This window comes from Dysidea avara, chromosome 1 (assembly GCF_963678975.1).
Source record: "Dysidea avara chromosome 1, odDysAvar1.4, whole genome shotgun sequence".
Classification (NCBI taxonomy): domain Eukaryota; kingdom Metazoa; phylum Porifera; class Demospongiae; order Dictyoceratida; family Dysideidae; genus Dysidea; species Dysidea avara.
In genome coordinates this window covers 53,589,694-53,610,373 of record NC_089272.1, presented here as the reverse complement: position 1 = coordinate 53,610,373, position 20,680 = coordinate 53,589,694, and the positions used below count along the sequence as shown (strand labels likewise).

At 36.2% G+C, this 20,680-nt stretch overlaps 3 protein-coding genes across 3 annotated transcripts; 2 read left to right on the top strand and 1 right to left on the bottom strand.

Moving 5' to 3' along the window:
* Window positions 1-248: 248 nt before the first annotated feature.
* On the top strand, window positions 249-1,385 carry LOC136247518 (TNF receptor-associated factor 4-like). Its single transcript, XM_066039253.1, has one exon. The coding sequence runs from the start codon at window positions 249-251 to the stop codon at window positions 1,383-1,385; it is 1,137 nt and encodes a 378-aa protein (XP_065895325.1).
* A 2,491-nt stretch (window positions 1,386-3,876) lies between these two features.
* On the top strand, window positions 3,877-17,158 carry LOC136269069 (neural cell adhesion molecule 1-B-like). Its single transcript, XM_066064532.1, has 14 exons — window positions 3,877-4,089; window positions 7,180-7,458; window positions 7,932-8,195; window positions 9,176-9,439; window positions 10,372-10,638; window positions 11,065-11,358; window positions 12,189-12,503; window positions 13,235-13,376; window positions 13,965-14,119; window positions 14,461-14,481; window positions 15,483-15,669; window positions 15,760-15,959; window positions 16,085-16,164; window positions 16,810-17,158. The coding sequence occupies exons 1-14, from the start codon at window positions 4,020-4,022 to the stop codon at window positions 16,897-16,899; spliced, it is 2,628 nt and encodes an 875-aa protein (XP_065920604.1). The 5' UTR covers window positions 3,877-4,019; the 3' UTR covers window positions 16,900-17,158.
* On the bottom strand, window positions 16,927-20,343 carry LOC136269078 (uncharacterized). Its single transcript, XM_066064542.1, has 3 exons — window positions 19,369-20,343; window positions 18,451-18,543; window positions 16,927-17,423 (listed from the first exon to the last, which is right to left on the bottom strand). The coding sequence occupies exons 1-3, from the start codon at window positions 19,382-19,384 to the stop codon at window positions 17,155-17,157; spliced, it is 378 nt and encodes a 125-aa protein (XP_065920614.1). The 5' UTR covers window positions 19,385-20,343; the 3' UTR covers window positions 16,927-17,154.
* Window positions 20,344-20,680: the final 337 nt, after the last annotated feature.

Here is a 20,680-nt window from a genome sequence, read left to right as displayed (position 1 = left end):
TGTCGACCTCCAAATGTGAAATGGTAAGCACAAGACCTGTGTCGGGATTTAGCCTATAACTCTATAGTGATCTGTTGCTATCAAGTCAGGAGTATTGCCTCATCAGTCAGTGCTCACACACTTGCAGTCAAGAAGACTCTAGCTACCCGGCTGCATGTCACGCAGTAGTGAGCAAGCTACCGGTTTTAGCTGACTATAGTCAGTACTACAATATCTTGAGTTTAGTTTAACATCATTGTCTATGAAAAATGGCGATAGCCCCACCCACCAAGGAGGGTACAGATATCACTTTGCCGTCACCAGATTGGTTGATGTGCAAACTGTGTCACCATCCCAGCAGAGAGACTTGTCTGAGTAAATGTTGTGGCAATACATTTTGTAAGCGTTGTGCTGTGGATGTACTGGAAGACAATGACACTTGTCCAATATGCCGTAACAAAAAAAATGTTACAAATGACCACAAACAAGTACTAGCTGAACAAGTTGCCGGGATCTTGCATGTTACTTGCACAAACAAAGAAAAGGGTTGTCCATGGAAGGGTAAAGTGAACGACATTAGCGGTCATCTTAGAAATAGTGATGGTTGTTTATTTGAAGAGGTGACATGTCCCAATGATTGTGGGACCTCTATACAGCGACAACATTTTATTAGTCATGTTGAACACAAGTGTGTACATCGTATAGTTGAATGTCAGTATTGTCACTTTACAGGAGAACATCAGTTTATTCATGGTGAACATGAAGTACTATGTCCCAAATTCCTTGTGCCTTGTCCCAAAAAATCTCAGAAAACTGACAGAGATTCTGAAAAAGATTCCCAAACGAAAAGGATTGATGAACTGGAAGGTATTTTAACACAACAAATGAGGGTACTTGAAATGTTCATGGGCAAAGAGACTATTCAGCACTTCATAAACATCCATAATACAGCAAGGAAGATGTCGTCAGGTGAAGAAGTTGTTCCAGTGATTGTGAAGATGTCAGACTATACCACGAACAAGAGAGACAGAGTCAATTGGTACAGTGATCCATTCTATACTCATCCCAACGGACACAAAATGTGCTTATATTGCTATGCTGGTACTACACACTTGTCAGTACATCTGTACCTCATGAAGAGTCCACACGATGATCGGTTAAGGTGGCCACTGAAGGGATATTGTGAGATGAAGCTGTTAAACCAAGTCAGTGACAGTGAGCATTATACGGGAACTGGAAACTATGACACTAATAGCCATATAAGGGTCACTAGTGCAGAGAGACTGTCGATGTGGTACAGTAACCAGTTTATTACCAATAAACACCTACTGAAAGTCACTAGTACATGCCAATATCTCAAGGATGATAGTATCTTCCTTCAGGTAGACTATAAACCACTGCAATAGCTGTATGTAATCTGTTTCTGCAAAACTATTCTATGTATAAACAGTACAATACATTTGGCTTGCTGTGTGATTCCATGAAGTTATAGCAAGTCTATCCTGATGTGAAAAATTAAAAACATGTATACACCGGTCCACTTAGCCAATAAGCTGACAAGTTGTATACTTATGTATATATAGTAAGCTACTGGTTAATTAATTAAAGTCTTTGAGTTAGTAGTTGCAACCTGTATTGTATATGTGATTTAGAATGAATTATTGTATGCTAGCTACATGTATACCGTCCTTACACACCCTGCGTAATGTGAGGATGAAATACAACCACATACGGTTTTCATGTGGGTACTTATTTTCTGTCCAATTTAGTGCATTAATTCAACCATCAAATATTACATTTGTATTGTTCATTAGTGTTGTGGTCATGAACAAATAATATAGATCCCGCACAAACAAGATAAAACGCATGTTTTAAACAGGATACATTTCACAAACAATAAAGTTACATGGCCACATGTCATAACCATTACCTACCAGAATAAGTGTGTACCAGTTAGTAATACTAGGTTGTTAGTTAAATTGTGTAGGTTTTCACAAGTTGCTAGCTATATAGGCAGTTACATTATTTGGCATGAGATTCAATTAAGGATATTTATACTGATAAGGTATAGTCACATTGGTTTGCTGTCCACAGCTGCAGACAGGCTAGGGGGTCTGGGCTGGGAGGGTAGAAGCTCTGTAGCATAGTATGTTAGCTTGAATTTCTTGCATTGTAAATGATATTAATGAAAGCATTTCAATCTGCATATTTTAAACATTCACTTTTTAGCTACACTTAAGAAAGCATTAACACATGAGTTTATACACATGAAAAGGTCATGACATTTAGCAGAACTAATGTGTGAGATTAAAGTGTAAATCTCAATTCTAATTCACACAATGATAGCTAGGTTTTAATGAAACCCTTTTAATTGTTCTATTAGAGTATATATAGTTATAAATTTTTCTAGGGAGATCTATACGTAAAGTACAATTGTACATGCAATGATTTGTATTGGAACTGAAGTGCTTTGTGTTGACAACCAACTCCTGCAAGTTTGCAGGGGAGGGGCACAAACAGGGTGGTTGGGATAAGCAAATTATCTCAGTTGTTGCTGTATTTTTAATCAGCAATGATTGCTCCTTAGTAATTATTATGGCCTTTGCAGATGGTTGTGAAGTCTTTAAAAGGCTATGAACGTCATAAACACTGGCAACACGATAATTATTTTTAGAGCCACTTGGTATGTACAAAGATGCTGACAGTTGTTTTAACTTTGATTTCAGGTGAGTTTGCAATAAATGGTGGAAAGAGCTATGCAGTTTTCATGCGTTATATAAATTGATAAGGTGTATAGTATGATGGCTCTTCCACAGAGGGACTTGGGAAGGGAAGGGGAAGGGGGCCCTGGTGATTTGCCCCAAATGCCTCATCCTGGATCTGCCATTGATACATTAACCCCACAAACAGAACACTGATGCACAAAAAGGAAAACTTTAAAGAACTCTGTACTCCCCATTGCTTTTTCTTTATATTGGTGCAGTTACACTAGTAGCTTCTACTGACTCAACTGATGAGATTGAGGGGTACAAGCAACTTCCTAAATTCATCCTTGGAACTGAGACAATTACATGTTGCTGTAGCAATCAAGAAATATAATATATACCCGGTACTTTAATATTATAGCTACATACCCAGTATTCCAATTGTGGGGATGTATTTTGGAATAAGCTGCTAGGAAAAGATTGAGGCAGTTTATTCATTAAACTACAGTGTGTAGCTCCCTCCAGTGCATGATCTATATACCCCTGTTATTTAATATAGGCAGATGTGTTGATATAATGCTTTTACATGTAGCCATTGATACCTTTGTAATATAATATTATTTTTTCATCAGCAAACTAAGAAAGTAGATTATATAACTATGAAAAACCACCAGTGACCATAAATTAATTAGCTGTCTAATTGTATATAATAACAGCTATGCAGCTGCCCATGTGGTGACTTGAAAGAAAGTTAATTCTTTGACATTAAATAATTTTAATTTAGCTAATTAATCCAAAAGATATCTGATAATCAGTAGCTACATACATTTCAAGTGCTCCCAGCTTGAGAGAGTCAACATGCAGGTGTGGTACTTTATTTGTAATCCCTTTCCTTGCCGGATTTAAAATGTTTATAATATTTATGTACATTGTGCCGGTTCATACTCAGTTTCGTTGTTACAATACTGCTGTTACTGCATGTACAGCACATAGTGTTTCTTTGTTGTTATTGTTACTTTATACGACTATTGTTGCTGATGTTGACAAAGAATACAGAGCCTTAGTATTGCATTTTCACTTGCTGTAAATGTCATTTGTTTATTTACAGTCTGTTACACAAATACGAAAAATTACGTAATATGGTAATTACCAGCACTCATGTGCGGTTTAATCAAAAGAGCGGCAAATGGCTTGTCAAAACTAGTGCCACGCCCAAGTGATCTCAAGCTGACTTCTCGCGTTTTTTAAGGCGTTACCGACAACTGCAGTTACATTTGATATCTACGCGATTACCTGTGTGAGCAGTTACCTAAACGAAGCTACACGCCAGCAACGATGAACACAGCATCAGTGATCAGTGTTTGTCTGATGTTAACGCTTTATCGATTCGCATCGTCACAAAATGGTATGCCTTACTGTTCTGTGTGTTATTGGGATGGTTAAATTTAAGATGTGTGCGTGTCCTTGATTGCACTTCCATTTGTCTGCTGGTGAATTCCAGGCGATGGTAAGTGGCTAGCTACCAGTATACCCGCGCGCGGGTGATGGCTTATCGTCTAAATTAAATTTATAGCAACATCATAATAAATTACGTATATGCTTCACTGCACACAGTGTTCTTCGTGACCGGCACTAGTGAGTAGTAGCACCAAGGTTAAAGAAAAGATAGCTATGATTTATAATTACTGTTCAAGTAACTACTAGCAAGAGTACATAATAATATATATATTTAGGAGAGTATCCAACGCTGTCTGATTGCCCCTTCAAAACGCACTGCGTAATAATGTTATGCAATAGTCATCATCACCAAAGTTGTTAACTTGCTTCAAGAGCTATAAGGGCCTTGAAGTGCTTGCAGGTCTTCCCTTTGGTATATCAACGCCTATCAACAGGTCTTTCATGGCGAAGCCATGTGTTGGAGTTTACTGAAATTATACTAAAATATTCAGATATGTTGCACAATTATTACTGCAGTGTGTTTTGGATACTCTCCTAAATATATATATATTATGAACTCTTGCTACTAGCCAACAGTATAGTTATCTAACCTGAAGTGTGAACATTTTATTATTTATTATTATTACCACTTTACAGTGACCAGCACTGAATTAATTGTAGCTATATAGTTTACCTAATACATCATAATCAAACATTTTTATGGTTTATCAATAGAACTATCATGCCTTGGTTGATCTTCTAGTAGTACTAGTACTTGTCTAGCTGTCTGCATTGATTGATTGATTTATATATTTAACCTCCGAGCAATCAGCTACAGTTGATGTTGTCATGAATCTCCCATACTAGATAATCATTTGCTATACATGTTTTTTCTCGTAGCATTATCATCATGTAATGAGTGCGTATTTGTGTGTGTGTGTGCGTGCGTGCGTGCGTGGGTGTGTGTGTGCGAGTGAGTGCGTGGATATAAGAGAGACTAGGACAGCAATCTGGATTTTGCTTTCCTTGCATATTTTAAAGTCACTGATTATGTCACACACCCAGATGGTTCATGTTTAATCTAGATGGACAGGTTACCACATGTTATATATTAGATCAATTCCAGCTATAACTACAGGGTTTAATTATGGTAACATATGCATGGAAGCCTCTCCTAGCACAATTAATTCAGTCACCCTGGAAAATGGTATAATCCAATAACACACACAGCAGTTCTAGCAGACTTGGTTAATTGTGTACATACAACAGTGGGTCAGTATATGATTAGTTTACAGGTTAGCTAGCTATGCATTTTACCCATCAGAAAAAAAGTGTTGAGAAATCTGATGAATCAGCACGCAGCTTCAAACTTCCTTCCGTGCATTTTGTAAACTTCCTTCCTTCCATGCACTATATGACAATTTGCAACAAGTATAGTTAGCCCTTATTATTACTGTGCCACAATTAAACGACCATTAATAATCGTTGTCCAGGAACATCACTGTACAATGGAATTACTGCATGCTCTAACAGTGAATCAGATATGTTCATATGTATGTCCATATAGTATATATGGTGATCTCTTTACAAGTTTATATGGTGCAGTGTTATGGTTAAGCCACAGTCACTGCTGTTTGTTTGTTTGTTTTTGTATTTCAACCTGCTACCATGGAGAGGATCATGACATCAGTCAATGCATCTATGTAATATCAACAACAACTGCTGTAACTGTAGTGTGCTAAAACTGTCACTTTCATGATAAGTGTAATTCTGGCTACAGTGCATGCTCAATATGAAATACACTACATATGTGTGTTTTGATGTTGAGAACAATGGTTGGGACATGGTAGTCGTGTTCAGATTGGCTACACACTGTGTGCTCAGAGTGAATGAAGTTGAAAGTGCAAAAGCCACTGCAATAACAAGGTTGTGGTTTGAATGTCAATAATTTTGTACATATGTTTGGTTCTGACCACTGATGTGCCTGTATTTCTACAACACTGACACATTATGATGGAAGAAATACATATGTGTATACCAAATAGCCCCAACGGATGTTAGTTTCATTGCTTGGATTGCACTACTTCAACAGTATAATATCCACTTATCACAATATGAAAGGGGAGGTGCTGAGTGTTAGGTTGTTTTTGTGGTATAGAATGATTGTTGGTGGACCTTTGTGGGTTTGGTGTTGGGTCAACTGTGGGTTATAAAGTTGTTACAGGTTTGCTTCCTGTGTTATTGGCATGGGAATTGCTTCAATGTACTGTAGGTACTAGGTACACAGAATTCTCTGTACGTTTAATGTACAGACTTGCACAGATACCAACCATGCACTATGAAGCTACAAACTTTAAATGTATTATCTGTATGTCAGAGGATTGTGGACACATTTTCAAGCGCATATAGTATTTATTGTCAGTGTTTCATGTGATCCAATGTAAGAGATAAATGTTATAATAGTTGGCCTGGTAATTTATCTAAGCTCTGTGGTATTATGTTAGTGAATTACAACTAAAAGTAAATGTTACACAATAATTATGTACTGGGTATGTTGATTTGTCAAAGTGTGTGTGTATCACACCAGTATAGTCTTATCAAATTTTCAAAGGGTAGCAATGTATGATGCAATTTGTCAACAACAATAAGGACATGAAACAAAGTACTGTGTCTGTATGACAACAAATTTTGGCAAAGAACATAATTTGGTGAATCGTTACCAAACTACCAAATTTATAGTTCACGAATAGTTTTTCAAAGTAGAGCATACACGCTTTGTCTTTCTGTCAGCTTGCAGCATGTACAACTTCACATGCAGCAGTACAGCACCAATTTAAATTTATCAGTAAATGAAATTAAAGTAAACGTTTCGCCAAATTAAATCTCGTCAACTGCAATTTTGTAGCAAATTGCCAAATATTAAGACTCGTTGTTGGTATCATCATACGTACAGTGTATGCAATTAGCATTGCTAGTTCCATGTCTGCATGTTCTCCTCAACCTACATGCATATTATAGGAATGCTAACAATGACATGTTCCTTGTTAATTTGCTCTAGTTACAATATCTCCAACAAACAGTGTTAATGTGATAGCTGGATCAACTCTTGAGATGGTAGTTTGTTCTGTGCCTACTGGGAGCACTGTTACTGAGTGGCTAAGAGATGGAACACTATTAGACATTGATAATAATGAGAGATTATCAGTCATACAAATTGGTGATGGACAATTCTACAGACTGGTAATCATGAACATTCAACAATCTGATAGTGGCCACTATCAATGTAGAGCAAGTAGCAATCAATTATCACCGATGAGTGGTTATGTTAATGTGATATGTAAGTGTTCATGTTGTGCGTGATCCTATTGCATGTTTCATGCAGGCACAGGACCTTGTTTGTATTAATGCATCCATATATGTGACAACAAAATACCGTAAATGGGAATGTTTCGCTGGACAAAAGTTTCACGTTTTTTGTGGTTTCAAAGCAAAATGCAAAAGTTTCCCCGCTAGATCAATAGTTTTCAGTGTACTTATACATCTATGTTTAAGCTTTACCGTGAAATGTAAGTGAGCCTTACCCGTGAAACTTTCACCCAGCGAAACTTTCCCCGTTTACAGTACTATGTACCTGTATTGTATGGCTTTGCAATAACAAGTATATTATTATTTGTGCTATGATTTGCAAATTTTACTTTGTAACTGTAAGCTATACATAAATTATCACTTTGAGGACAATATTAACAAATTAAACATTCCTTGCTGCTATACACATGTGATGTCTGTTTTCTTACTTTATTCTTTCCACAGTTATCCAGATCACAGCTCTTCCACAACAACAGTTAGTATATCAAACTGATAGTACAGTATTGTGTAGTTCTGTCAATAATACATTGGTCAACTGGTTTACTGGTGATGGTGATCCCATTGTGAACAATGGTACATATTCTATTGAAGACGATGGACTCCACATCACAAGTGTACAACTATATCATCATCGGCAATATGAGTGTGAACATACAATATCTGGTTTCTTCCAATCCAGAACTGTAACCATTGATGTTACAGTAGTAGGTAAGATTGTAAGTAGGTCTGTTGTAATAATTACATGGTGTGTGTATCTGTTGATGGTTATATTATACTGGCTTTCAAGTATGTACCTAAACTGGATGTCAGTGTTTTACATTTGCATGTACATGTACAGTGATACCACACAGATAGCTTTACATAGTTCTGGGTTGTACAATAGGGCCTTGCACACATGTATGTACATAGTTAATAGTAGTACTGTATTGTATAGAGGGTTTACGTTTCCTGCCAAATTAACATCAACCAACTCACCTTTTCTTATTAGTTGGGTGTATGCAATCCTAAGTTCCCAAGTTTGAGTGCAGTGAGACCCTAAATGCTTTACAGGTAGCTAAGTTATGTCACCAGACAAAACTTAACTGAATAATATGATAAGGACTTGACTTTTTTACTGTTAGGTGTGCTTGCATCAACCCTGTTGGATGATTCCTATTATAGATAGATCAACACCTTATTGGACATAGAAGGCATGTATCTTGTGGTTGAATGGGAGCTATGATTTATCAATCTGCATTCACACATTAGAATACGTACCTAATAAAGATATTGTGGTATCATGGGTTGAACTTTTCTTTGAGACCAGGAGATGTTTAAGTTTCTACCTTTCTCGTGGTGCGCTGTTAACAGGTACTGAGCTTCTTTAACCACTTAAACATGTGAACATGTTAATTTGAAAAGTGGAAAGGTTAAACTACTCGAGATATTCAGTGAATAATGGATGAGATCTTCCACCTGGTATTAATGAAATGCAAATGCAGTTAATTCTGTCTAAATTGGTCACACATGTGAGCTACCAGTTATTGACCTTTCTAAGTAAGCAGGCGGCTACATTAAACAGGTGGCAGGAATGCTATATACAATTTTCACTTGGGGTTAGCGTTATTCAATGGTACATAATATCCTTCATAATTTTACTGCAATCTATTATTGTTATTATTTTAGTTTCTGTTGTTTTGTCCATTTAGTTCCCAGTATGGTGCTATCAGCCCCTTCAAACATGTCTATACGACAAGATTCAGACTTCAGTGTATCATTCAACTACCTTGCTATACCTCTACCAAACTTCACCTGGTACATCAATGATGTGTTATATCAGTCGGTGGATGGGTCAACAACAGATGGTACACACACTATGATGTTCACTAGTGCTAGTGAAGAAGGATGGTATCGATGTGTTGTACAGAATGAGCTAGGGAGAGCTGAGTACAGTGTATTTGTGGACATACTAGGTAATGTATTATATCTGTAGTGAAGTACCTTTGGAAGTAATAAAACTTTTGGCACTTTTTCTTTTTTAAACAGTGAAGTGTAGTGAGTATCGGTTCTTTTAGCTGTTAAGGACTTTATTATTAGCAAGTGTGGTGTTGTATAATAAATTTGTGCTTTGTGAAATTGAAGTTCTGTAGCCATCTATGCAGACACAAGTTTGAACATATTCAGCCATTGTGTTGAAACACAGTTGTGTGTGAGAATTAGAAACTGACAATGAAAGTATAAATTTTGTTAGTTCATTTGATTCTGTTCCCAGAACAACAACAATGGTTTAGTTAGAAATAATTTACCTTGCATTTGATATCTATTGATGTGAGCATGTTAGTACGTACATTGTATGTGTGTAAAATAGTGTACGTGTGATAAGAGGGAGGGTGATGAATATCAATTTTCCGAATGTACATATATACTGTAGTTAAACAAATGTTATTGTTCTACGTCAAATCAATTCTTTAGCTTTCTAATAATACATTCTCATGCATTTTAAGTGTACCACAATAACTACATAACTGTTGTTCTTATTATACTAACTAACAATTGTTTAGAGACCACCACCACTCATTATTATTGAGCATTGTCTTTGTTCCTAACATGGTGTAGAAACAGCTTTGGTGTATGTAGCCATTAATATGCAACATGTATTGCTGGTGTATACATGGCTATATGTCTTATATTGCCAGCATTCATGCTGCAGTGAATGTATATTGTACGTACGTAATTACAAGCAGTGGTGTGTAATACATAACACACCTACACCAACACACTACTTATATATAGGCACACACACGCACGTACGCACGCATGCACACACATACAGACATGCATGCGCTACATATACAGTAGAATCTGCATTTTAACATGACATACCATGTTTCATCTTGCTTTATAGTACCACCCACAATCACTTCACTGAATAATCAGGTGGTTGCAATGGGAACAAACCTGGTATTGAACTGTTTATCACAAGGAGATGTACCTCTCAACTATCAATGGAGATTTTCTGGGGGTACATTAGATAGTGATGATAGGGTCAGTGGATTAACCAGTAACACATTAACTATAACTGAAATAATTGAGACTGACAATGGAACGTACACTTGTATGGTACAGAATGATCATGGAATGGACGCAGCTAATGCCATAGCAATTGTAATAGGTGAGAAGTTCATTTACCTAGTGTAGCCATCCACAGTATATACATTACATTAGTATGATTCTAAACATTGTTTGTCTAGACGTTAAAGGTTTGTCATTCATTCAAATGTCCATTGTAAATCCTCAGAACTGTGTAAACGAATCCCCCAAAGAATTAAAATAGAACAGATAAATTAATTTTATAAAGTTGATTCAATTGTGATTTGAGTTACTGGACACTCAGATGCTGTGCTATAATAGTTGTTTCATACCTGGTTGGCAACTCAAACATCTAACAGTCTATGAAATATATAAGTTATGCATTTCAAATACTTAATCAACATTAATTCACTGATGTATCATGTAACACTATCACCTTACTGAGCCATAATTTAACTATTGTGCAATTAATGGTATGTCACATATGTGCATCTGATTACTAATGTAGGTACACCTGACATGCTCAGTGATGCCTCCTCCTCTGGAATAACATCAACTACTGCACTAGTAACATGGACCATAACTACTAATACTATCAATCGTCCTGTGGACCATATTATAGTACAATATCATATCAGTAATTCCAGTGATGTTGTTATGGTCAATGTATCAGCTGATATGACTGGTGTAACACTAGAAGGACTCATCCCTAATACTTTATATACTTTCAATGTAGCAGCTAGTAACTTGGCAGGAATTTCTCCTTTTTCAAGTGATAAAGGATTCCTAACTCCCCGAGGAGGTCAGCTAACACCTAGTTATAATACAATAGTGGTCACTGCTTTATACTGGAGTGTCTTATAATATCAGTGTCTCCATCTGTGATGTTCATTGCATGCTACACATGGGGCATTGGTTTACACATGAGCGTGAAGATAAACTATATCCTGTTTACAGTATTAGCTGTTTATTCACTGCATGTGTGGTTTACCTTTAACTTGTGTCCACACTTCACCACTACAAGTTGTCAAAGCTTATTGGAGGCATGGAAAACATAATGTAGAATAAATTTAAAGAGTAGCTTCAACAGCTTATCAACTTAACTAGAGGTTGGGTCATTGTTGCAAATATTATATTGCTTGTTACAACATACTGTAACACACTATGTTGGTTACATATTACTCCCAGTAAAATCAATGAGTTAAACATTACACGTATTGCTCGAGGGCTTAAAGTTACAAATTACATTTGTTCATTACAAGCTATAGGTAAGTCCTACCTTTGATACAAGCTCCAGCCCGCAACCATACAGGTACCACAAGCGAGACATGTATTTCTCTGCATAATTCCGCCACAGCCACAAAAACGTATCTTGGACTCAAGGGAAATCCCCATATGCTATTACTTTTTGCCCATGCCATGCCTGCAACACTGATTCAGTGCTGTCTAGACCAAAAATGCAAATAGTTTCTTGCTGAATACAATGTGCATTAAAAGAAGTAGCATATTACAATTTCTGGATGTTATTTTACTTTGTCATTACTTTTGTTATATTGCTCATATTATTAATCTGTTAAATAATTACTCGATCATCTCATTAGTAAGTATAAATGTATTTTGTTACTCCTACAGCTCCAAAGATTGCCTCAGAAACAGGTTCCAGCAGTGCTTACAATTCAGTACAACTTTCAGTCACTCTCCAGTATGATGGAGGAAGTCCTATCACTGCTATACGTCTTGAATTCAGAGTGGCTGGTACTACAAATGTTTTCTCTGAGTATACGAGAATGTACCCTACAACTCAAGCTAACGCTACAGCTACAAGTTGGGATTTTACTGTAACTGGTCTGCGGTATGAAGAAAATGGATATGAAGTCATAGTAACACCTTTTAATAATATTGGACAAGGTGTTAGTTTTGTATCTCAGCCAATTATACTCTTCACAGGTACATAAGTATTGCTGACTTAAGGCAATCACCTGTAACTGTGTCTATAATTGTGACCAGCACTGGGAGAACCAATCTATTGCCCACGACAGCAGGTTTGATTTTCACCATGAGTACAGATTTAAATCAAATGGTCTGCTTTTTCTAGGCTCTTTAGTGGCCCAAAGAAATAGTGTAAGGTCGTATTGAAGCCTTGGTCAACGAAGAGATCTGACAGTACCACTCTTACATGGAATTGAATAATACCTGTCCTGATTTTGAGCCCTTACTAGCCCATAGCTTGGCCTAACCTCCCTCACACCATCATCTACCATTTTAAAAACAACCCTTTGCCTGCCTCCTTATAGCTTGCCTGATTCATTCAACCCCATAGACTAGCAGTAAACTAGGTTGTTAGCAACTTGTACAGTGGATTCCCTAACAGGTAAGGAATTATTATGAAACTATGGCACTGGAGATACAATTTAAAACCAATGTGTAATTTTCTCCCAGATGCAGTCACAATTGCTGTGATATATGTATGTTTATAGCAACACAATAATGTTATGCTGGGATGTACATGTATACATGTATAAGTATTCATGTGTAAAAGGGTCAAAACACTGAAGTGTGATTTACTTTCCAAGCAATTGCCTGGATGTGTATATCAGTCACATGTAGCAGTCAGTTTATATATGTGCTGTTATGTTAAAATTAATTGTCGACATTTATCATGTATTTACAATTTACAGCCCTACCAGGGAAGCCCAATATGCCATCATTACTAGAAACATCAGTGACAGAAACTTCAATGGTGGTTAGGTGCTCTACTGATGATATAGGACAGCCTCCAATTAACGTATTCATCATAGGAGTAATAGAACCCATTCAAAGGTACACAAGTTGTTGTAATGTCAAATATAAATTATATAAATTATGTGCTCAAACTATCACTGTGTAATACGTATGTGGGTATGTGTTATGAACTGACTTCATGCATACGAGTGATTCTAATGATGTATTATATGTTATGTAACATGGTTGAGTGGGATATGATCAAATCATGATTACTGCATAATCCGAAAAGCACATCAATAGTAATTGTAACTTAATTTTTATGATTCATGGAACTGGTTGGTCAAATTTGTCTTAGAAATAAAATTTACTTGATTCATGATGGAGTAATACTAAGATGGATTTAGAATCTGTAAATTGTGCAAGTAGTCATAGGATGGTATAGCAGTATAAGGAAATGAAAAATACTGGATCGAAGCCGGCTAATAAGTCCTTACTCTTGCAATGATAGTAATACTCTAATAAAGCAGTCATATATTATTGTAATAAAATAGTCTGGTGAAGCTGAATAATTTTTAAATTTTCTTACTTGCTGGGTCACTATGTGAGAGAGTCAGTGATTTGTGAAGCATAGCCTTATTGCTAACAACAATGTGCTTACTTATGTGTGCTTTTGTGTACCTGTAGGAACCATTCATTAAACCTTGCTTCATACGCAGCAGGAACATTGCAGGCTATTAATATTACCAACCTCACTGAGGGTACAAGTTACACATTTGTTTGTTATGCTGGAAATGTGGCAGGATTTGGGGAACGAAGTGACCAAGCTGAGTTTATGACCAGTAAGTCCTTGACATATAATATGCATATTTACGTAACACTTCCACACCCAATTACAATGGGAAGAGCAGGTGTATAAATGCCATATACATGTAGTGTTATCACTGTTCAGGGAAACACTAGCAAACAATGAAGGCAGTTTGCCAGCAATGTATTTCTCCTAGGAGAGAGTATAATACTACTATACCTCCATTGTTCATCAGTGCGTTCCAGTCATTCCTTGTGTCCAGAGGGCAAATGCATATGTGCATATTACTTGTGCCTGGGCAATTGGAAACTGTGGCATAACTATATGTTACTATGTAAAAATTATTTACTGTTACTTATTTTATTTTCTTTGTAGGGCCAGCACCAACACTTATGGGTAAGTTTATGTCTTGAAATGTTGTGCTGAATGTTCAAGTGTACATTGTATAACATAGGTACAAACACTTTAATAGTGTATATTATATATATATATATATCCAGTGGCGGATCCAGGGGGGGGGTGGCACAGGGGGGGCACGTGCCCCTTCCTTTTTAAAAAAATTGTATACAAAATCAAGATACTCTAATAGAGCAGTCAATCACTCTAATAAAGTTATAACTATGAATAAGGATTTGAATAAGGATCTATATATACTTTATAGTATATACATTTGGTAAAGGACAGCCATCATTTGCTGTGGCTTTTTTTTTTGGTCTTCAACTTTTTCAGCAAAGTGCACCCCCCTTTCCAACTCTGGATCCGCTTCTGATATATATCAGTAATGCTAGTGAAGTATGGTTTTTTGCTGGAGCATTTGAGAGATTAGGATCCATGTTTTAAAACTATGTACATAGAGCCCCTGATTTAATCATAAAATTCATCTCCCTGATTTAATTATAAAATTCATCTCCTAGGACATACATTGTGCAGCGCACTACTTGCTTTAATTGATTGCCTACTACTGCCACATGAATCAATTAATCACAGCACAATACCAGGAAACAACAAGCTTCACTGGGGCTCAGTGGATATTTAGATGTTAAAATTTAAGGCTGTGTACATTGTAAAAGCCCCTAAATTTCTTGGCAAAATAGTGCTTTCAAAATAAGGTACATTTTCTTGAAGGTTCTATCTGAGCCCTAGTAAACCACATTGTTTGCTAGTTTTGTGAGACTTGCAAAATTAAATTGTCATAATGGCAATCAAAATAAGTGGTATGCAACACACTCCTTTGTTCATGTCAATTTCTTGTAGTTAGTAGTCTTCTTATATCAATAAACTAAAAGTATCAACTGTGTTTTTTTTTATGTGCAGAGTATAATTACTTTGCTGCAATGTACCAAGACGTTGTGTGTACTTCATTTCACATTGATAGTTTTTATTACTTTGTTTGTTAGGTGAGACTGGAGATGGAAATACACTTGGTATCATAATTGGAGTAGTGTGTGCTGTAGTGCTAATACTACTGATCTTGGGCATCATCTTGCTGTATGCGTTTTATGTGAAGAAGTCAAAAGAAAAGAGATACCTTGTTAGTAAGCCACCACCTGCTGAAGAAAATCAACTCAAAACCTCCCCTGGAGTGTAAGTTTAACTGCAGACTCATGCATTTACGTAAATACCCATAGCTACTGCATATAATGCTGTACAAATTTTATACGTATGTCTTTTTAGTATGAGACGACAGATTAATCTAGAGAATGGTCTGTTAGTAAAACATCGAGTTGGAGATGCCGTAGAGTTCCATACAGACATTTCAAGTGTCCATTTCAGCAGACAGGCTTCTTCTGGTGGCAACATCTCACGACAGACATCTGGTGGAGTAGTGTCGTCATTTTCAAGACAATACAGTAACCATGCAGCCAGTGCTCCTGGTATGTACATGTGTGAATATTTCAGTATGGATGTGGGTTATAAACAATTGTAGATTGCATGTGTTTTCCACTTGTGCTTTAGTAATATACAAGTATTACTGCATGACGTCATTTTATTTATGTAGTGTTCACACAAGGATCATATATACACCCTCAGGGGATAGACAGTGGAGTGATTGCTCATTATCACATTTCAAACAGTGGTGTAAGTGGTAGTAGTTTAAATTTTGTAATAGTTGCACTGTAAATGTTTGACTGTTTTATTAGAGTACCTCAAATCTTTAATGATGATTTTATGTCCATTCTTCAAACTTACATAACTAAGAGTTTGAATAGGTTCCACCAAGAGTAATTAGCAGTAACCACAGTGTATTAGCCTGTGATGAATCAAGGGGGTGTCGTGTAAGCACACTGTGACCTTAAGTTAGACAGCCATCACAGATCTACCTACAGCGAGTACCTATGTGTCACCCCCTTATAAAGATTGTGTGAAGTTACTTTCAGTGTTTATGTTGACATTAATGGTTACTTTGTTTAGCCCAATTCAGCCACTAAACTAACAATACTATTAATGGGAAATGGCTAATGTTAGAGTTTTGGCACAGCTGAAGGTGTGAAATGTGTGCCATTGTTTTCGTAGGGTCCTCACTACACCTTACATATACAAACACTGTGAAATGAAAAACTGGCAAACAAAGGCATGCATTTAAAATACCATTTGGACAAACACTAATCACTCAATTATTTCTCACAGGCTAATACACTGTGTGATACCACTAGCACTTTACACCAGTTACTTTGCTGGTTAATGTATGTTCTATTAGAGTGTTTCATTTATTTTTCATTCCAGTCTTCGACGACTGTTACTACCAATAACATCGATGATGAAGATGAGTCCAAGTTGAGCTATCCACCAAGTGCTTTTGCTACTGTTGTATAGCACCAGCTAGTAGAGTAACTATGTTTGGCATCATCATCACCATTGAATCACATCTTTTGAAAATATCAGATTATACATAACACACATCACTTACACAAATTTGCTTTTCCAAATAACTGCTGCATAACTTCTTTTTTACTGTTGTTTTGTGTTGTTATAGTATTACAGATATGTACTGGTAAAATTTCTGTGTACGTATGTAATTAGAGATGTATTAATATTGTACGTATATACAATATATTATGAATATTTAAATCAAGCTGTGGTTTCTGCTGTGAGCTGTTGCAGTTCTTGTTCTTGCAATGGTTCTTGGTTTATCTCTTCCAGTGGTTGTTGTTGTTGTTGTTGCTGTCGATTCTGTTGATTGTTTAGTCTAGCTTGTTGTTGGTACCTTGTGAAAGTTAGGGTGCCTCGACCAAAAGAGCCTAAACCAAATGAACTGAAATGATTTGAATATGCACTGTCTCTGTAGATAGAGTTGCCTCTTTCCTGTACTGTAATCTGATCACTTGGTAATGACCGATCTGTTTGGTGAAATAAAAATATGTTAAATGAGAAGTCAACTAATTTTTTATATGTGGAGAGTCAATTATTAAAACACAATTTTAAATGTGAGGTAGTTGTACATATTAGATGTTGGGTGACACAAATCATTTTTTGTATGACCATAAATAAAACTGATACTGTGATACACTGTAGATGAAATCATAGTGACTAGCTATGCCACCTCAAAAGTTTTGTGATTGTAAATATTCCAATAGATTGCTTCACTTTATTCTCATGTAAATGTATTTTCGTATGATTTATGTGAATGACTGCTCCATTAAAGTAGTTCAATCTTATGTAAAATTTTTTGTGTAAGAAATTTCCGTAGAAGTTTTCCATACGAAAATTACTTTACAATGAAAATCAAATTACGGTATACTGATCCACAGCCAATCCATGCACAATTGTCTGCTAGAAGGATGTGTTCAGTTACAGAGTTATGGACGGCTACATACGTTTTCCTAAGTCAGTATCTTCATTAAAACTGAGTGGCTATTGGCTACATAAGATGCTTATTAAACACTAAAGCCATTCCAGCCTTTACAGTTGTATCCTTAAGCCAAAAATCAGATTATGGCTCTTCAAAAAGAAGACTTGAGGTATGACACAATGTTAATGAAATGTCACTATTGTCTTATGTCAATCTCGTCAATTTACAACTGCATAAATTTGAACTCAGAAAATTGGAAAAGTTACAAAATTGGAGACAGTTATGTTTATATTTGATGTTCTGAAACTAACTGGCCTGTACACACTCCTTGAGGTGTGCAGAAACTTTACAACGCAATGATGTTGTTAATTTGATAATGCTACATAGACAATATTAACTGTACATTAAAGACTTCACTTGTGATCACAAACAAGGATTACAGCTAAATGCATGATTCAGCTATTTACTTATTATTGCATAACTGGTTTCTCTTCAAAAAAGGCGGACAAACCTCTAAACATTAAATACAATTTGTCCAGAAAATATATGTAGACACTTCAAATATCTCTACTTACCTTTTGGGTTGAGATACATGTAGACAATTATGGCAGCAGCAATCAGAGCTGCAAAAGCTACTGCCTCAATACCCACAACTACTCCTATAATCACTGTAATGGAATAAGCATTAATTTATAGCTTGTCTATACAAAGTTACGAATGTATTACAGTATGGGTATAATTTATGTCAGCAGTAGAGTATAAACTTTACTTACTAGTTATGGCTGATACAATTTTTACATAATCATAGATTTAAAGTTTATTTTAGACAGCAACTTGGGTTTCCATAAATGCATACAGATTTGCTGTCCATTTACAGGAGAATTTAGCACTGTCATCTTAAAATAATTGTAATAGATTCCTGCATTAAGTGGATTATTAAACTTTTTATATATAGTACATGTAGCAACACACATTAACGTTCTAGTAATAAATTACATACATAACACTGATAGTAATAGAATTAGCTAGCAGACATTACTTTACAAAGCTAACTTGTATTAACATTCAACACACAATCAGGTTTCATCTCACATGTCAGCAATGCACAAAAGTGGAATACAAAAATATGATCTGTACTGTATCATAGTAGCCAATCCCAAAACATTGAATTCCACAGTGGACACCACAGTGGTATGGCATAAAGCTGTAGACACACTAAGACACTGATATAGCTACCCATGCATGCAGCCTTTATAGTTGCTTATAAAACAATGGTTACTGCCTTAACATGTATTCACAATGGAGACCTTGTGTATCAATAATAATGATATTCTACCATTAATGACACACCAGCCATTGATGTAAGAATGAAAACTACTATAGTACTAGCTACATAGTTATTAACTGGTACTACAGTATACAAAACACTATAATAGACATTGTATAATAAACATAGCTAGCAATGTGTGTGGGCATTCTAACTTTTATCTTACCTGTTCTGTCTACCATGTTTACAAACAAATAGCTGTCAACTTTATCAATAGATACAACACTAGTACACCACTCTTATTGACTGTCCATGTTAACAACAACTACAATATCACTACAACTTCAACTGAAGATTGACAACTAAAGGCAGTGAAGTCCTTAGTAGTGAGCAAAGCCACAGGAAGACAAGTCTAACAAAGTGACATGACTACCTATAAAGATAATCTAGATCATCAACACAGCCTTATAAAGCTGCCATCAAGTGTTTCAGTTACACAGTAAACCTATTGTGTGCTCCGCTACAATCACATTATTCTTTACTCTGTGATGGCTTCCCAGCTTGTTTGCATATTTGTTAGAAGGGTTCTGTGTTTGCCTCCCACAATGCATAAACATGCTTTACATTATACAAGAAGCCAACTGGTCATAGATACTCTCAAGAAACTATAACAGCAATAGGGTGTGACTACTGCTTAAATGACCCACTGAGTTTAGATTACAAGCCTACAAGTTTGATACTGAAATTTGATTGGCTGAAAACGTGGTCTAAATCCCATAGTGCCATGTTCATGTCCTATAGACCACACTCTGGTGCGATATAAAACATGGCAATTATTCAATCTGATTTTTTAAACTTGTCCCTCAGACCCTAGTGACACAACATACCCTTCAGGTTACTAAATCCCATAGAACCCTGTACTATTTAGAAATCCTACCAAGGATCCAAGTTCCATCCCAGATTTAGTAATGGTCCAAATTTTCAGTCCAGAGGATTCTGTTTTAAACTCTACCTGTGTGACATTATCAGTGGTGATTATGGACTAGTACACAGAAGTCTTTAAGTTCAGAAAAGAAAGGAAATGCTTCTGTAATACAACCCACTGTATAAGCTTCCAGTTAAGTATAATAGGAGACATGTTGCAATGGGTGCACTATACAGTAGGCCATACTCCCGCACAAAATATATGGCAATACACATTATGTGGGGGTGACACTTAACACTGTGATGTAGAGACTACATGATCAGATAGAATTATGTTCTCCATAGTAACCATGCAGAAGCGGTGGTTTTAATCTGAAATAGTATTAAAATAAATAGTTAGCACAATAGAGCCCTTAAACAGACACCCTGAAAAGTGGACAGCTTGATAATTGGGACACTCATGTATTCATATTAGTACATTATACATTTTGACCTCTGAAAACAGGACACCTCTCACTAATAAAGGTACTTCACTATCAGCATGGTCCCAGAATATAAGTTTGAAATGTTCAAGTTCAGACTCTTTGGTAGTAGTAGTGACTGCACAGAAAAAT

What these genes read in the sequence shown, in the direction of transcription:
- LOC136247518 (XM_066039253.1), top strand. Translation starts at nt 249, where the DNA reads ATGGCGATAGCCCCACCCACCAAGGAGGGTACAGATATCACTTTGCCG.
- LOC136269069 (XM_066064532.1), top strand. Translation starts at nt 4,020, where the DNA reads ATGAACACAGCATCAGTGATCAGTGTTTGTCTGATGTTAACGCTTTAT. An exon ending in GTAATAGAACCCATTCAAAG is followed by an intron (nt 13,377 to 13,964) that starts GTACACAAGTTG and finishes GTGTACCTGTAG; the next exon opens with GAACCATTCATTAAACCTTG. An exon ending in CTCAAAACCTCCCCTGGAGT is followed by an intron (nt 15,670 to 15,759) that starts GTAAGTTTAACT and finishes ATGTCTTTTTAG; the next exon opens with TATGAGACGACAGATTAATC.
- LOC136269078 (XM_066064542.1), bottom strand. An exon ending in CATGTATCTCAACCCAAAAG is followed by an intron (nt 17,424 to 18,450) that starts GTAAGTAGAGAT and finishes TTCACCAAACAG; the next exon opens with ATCGGTCATTACCAAGTGAT.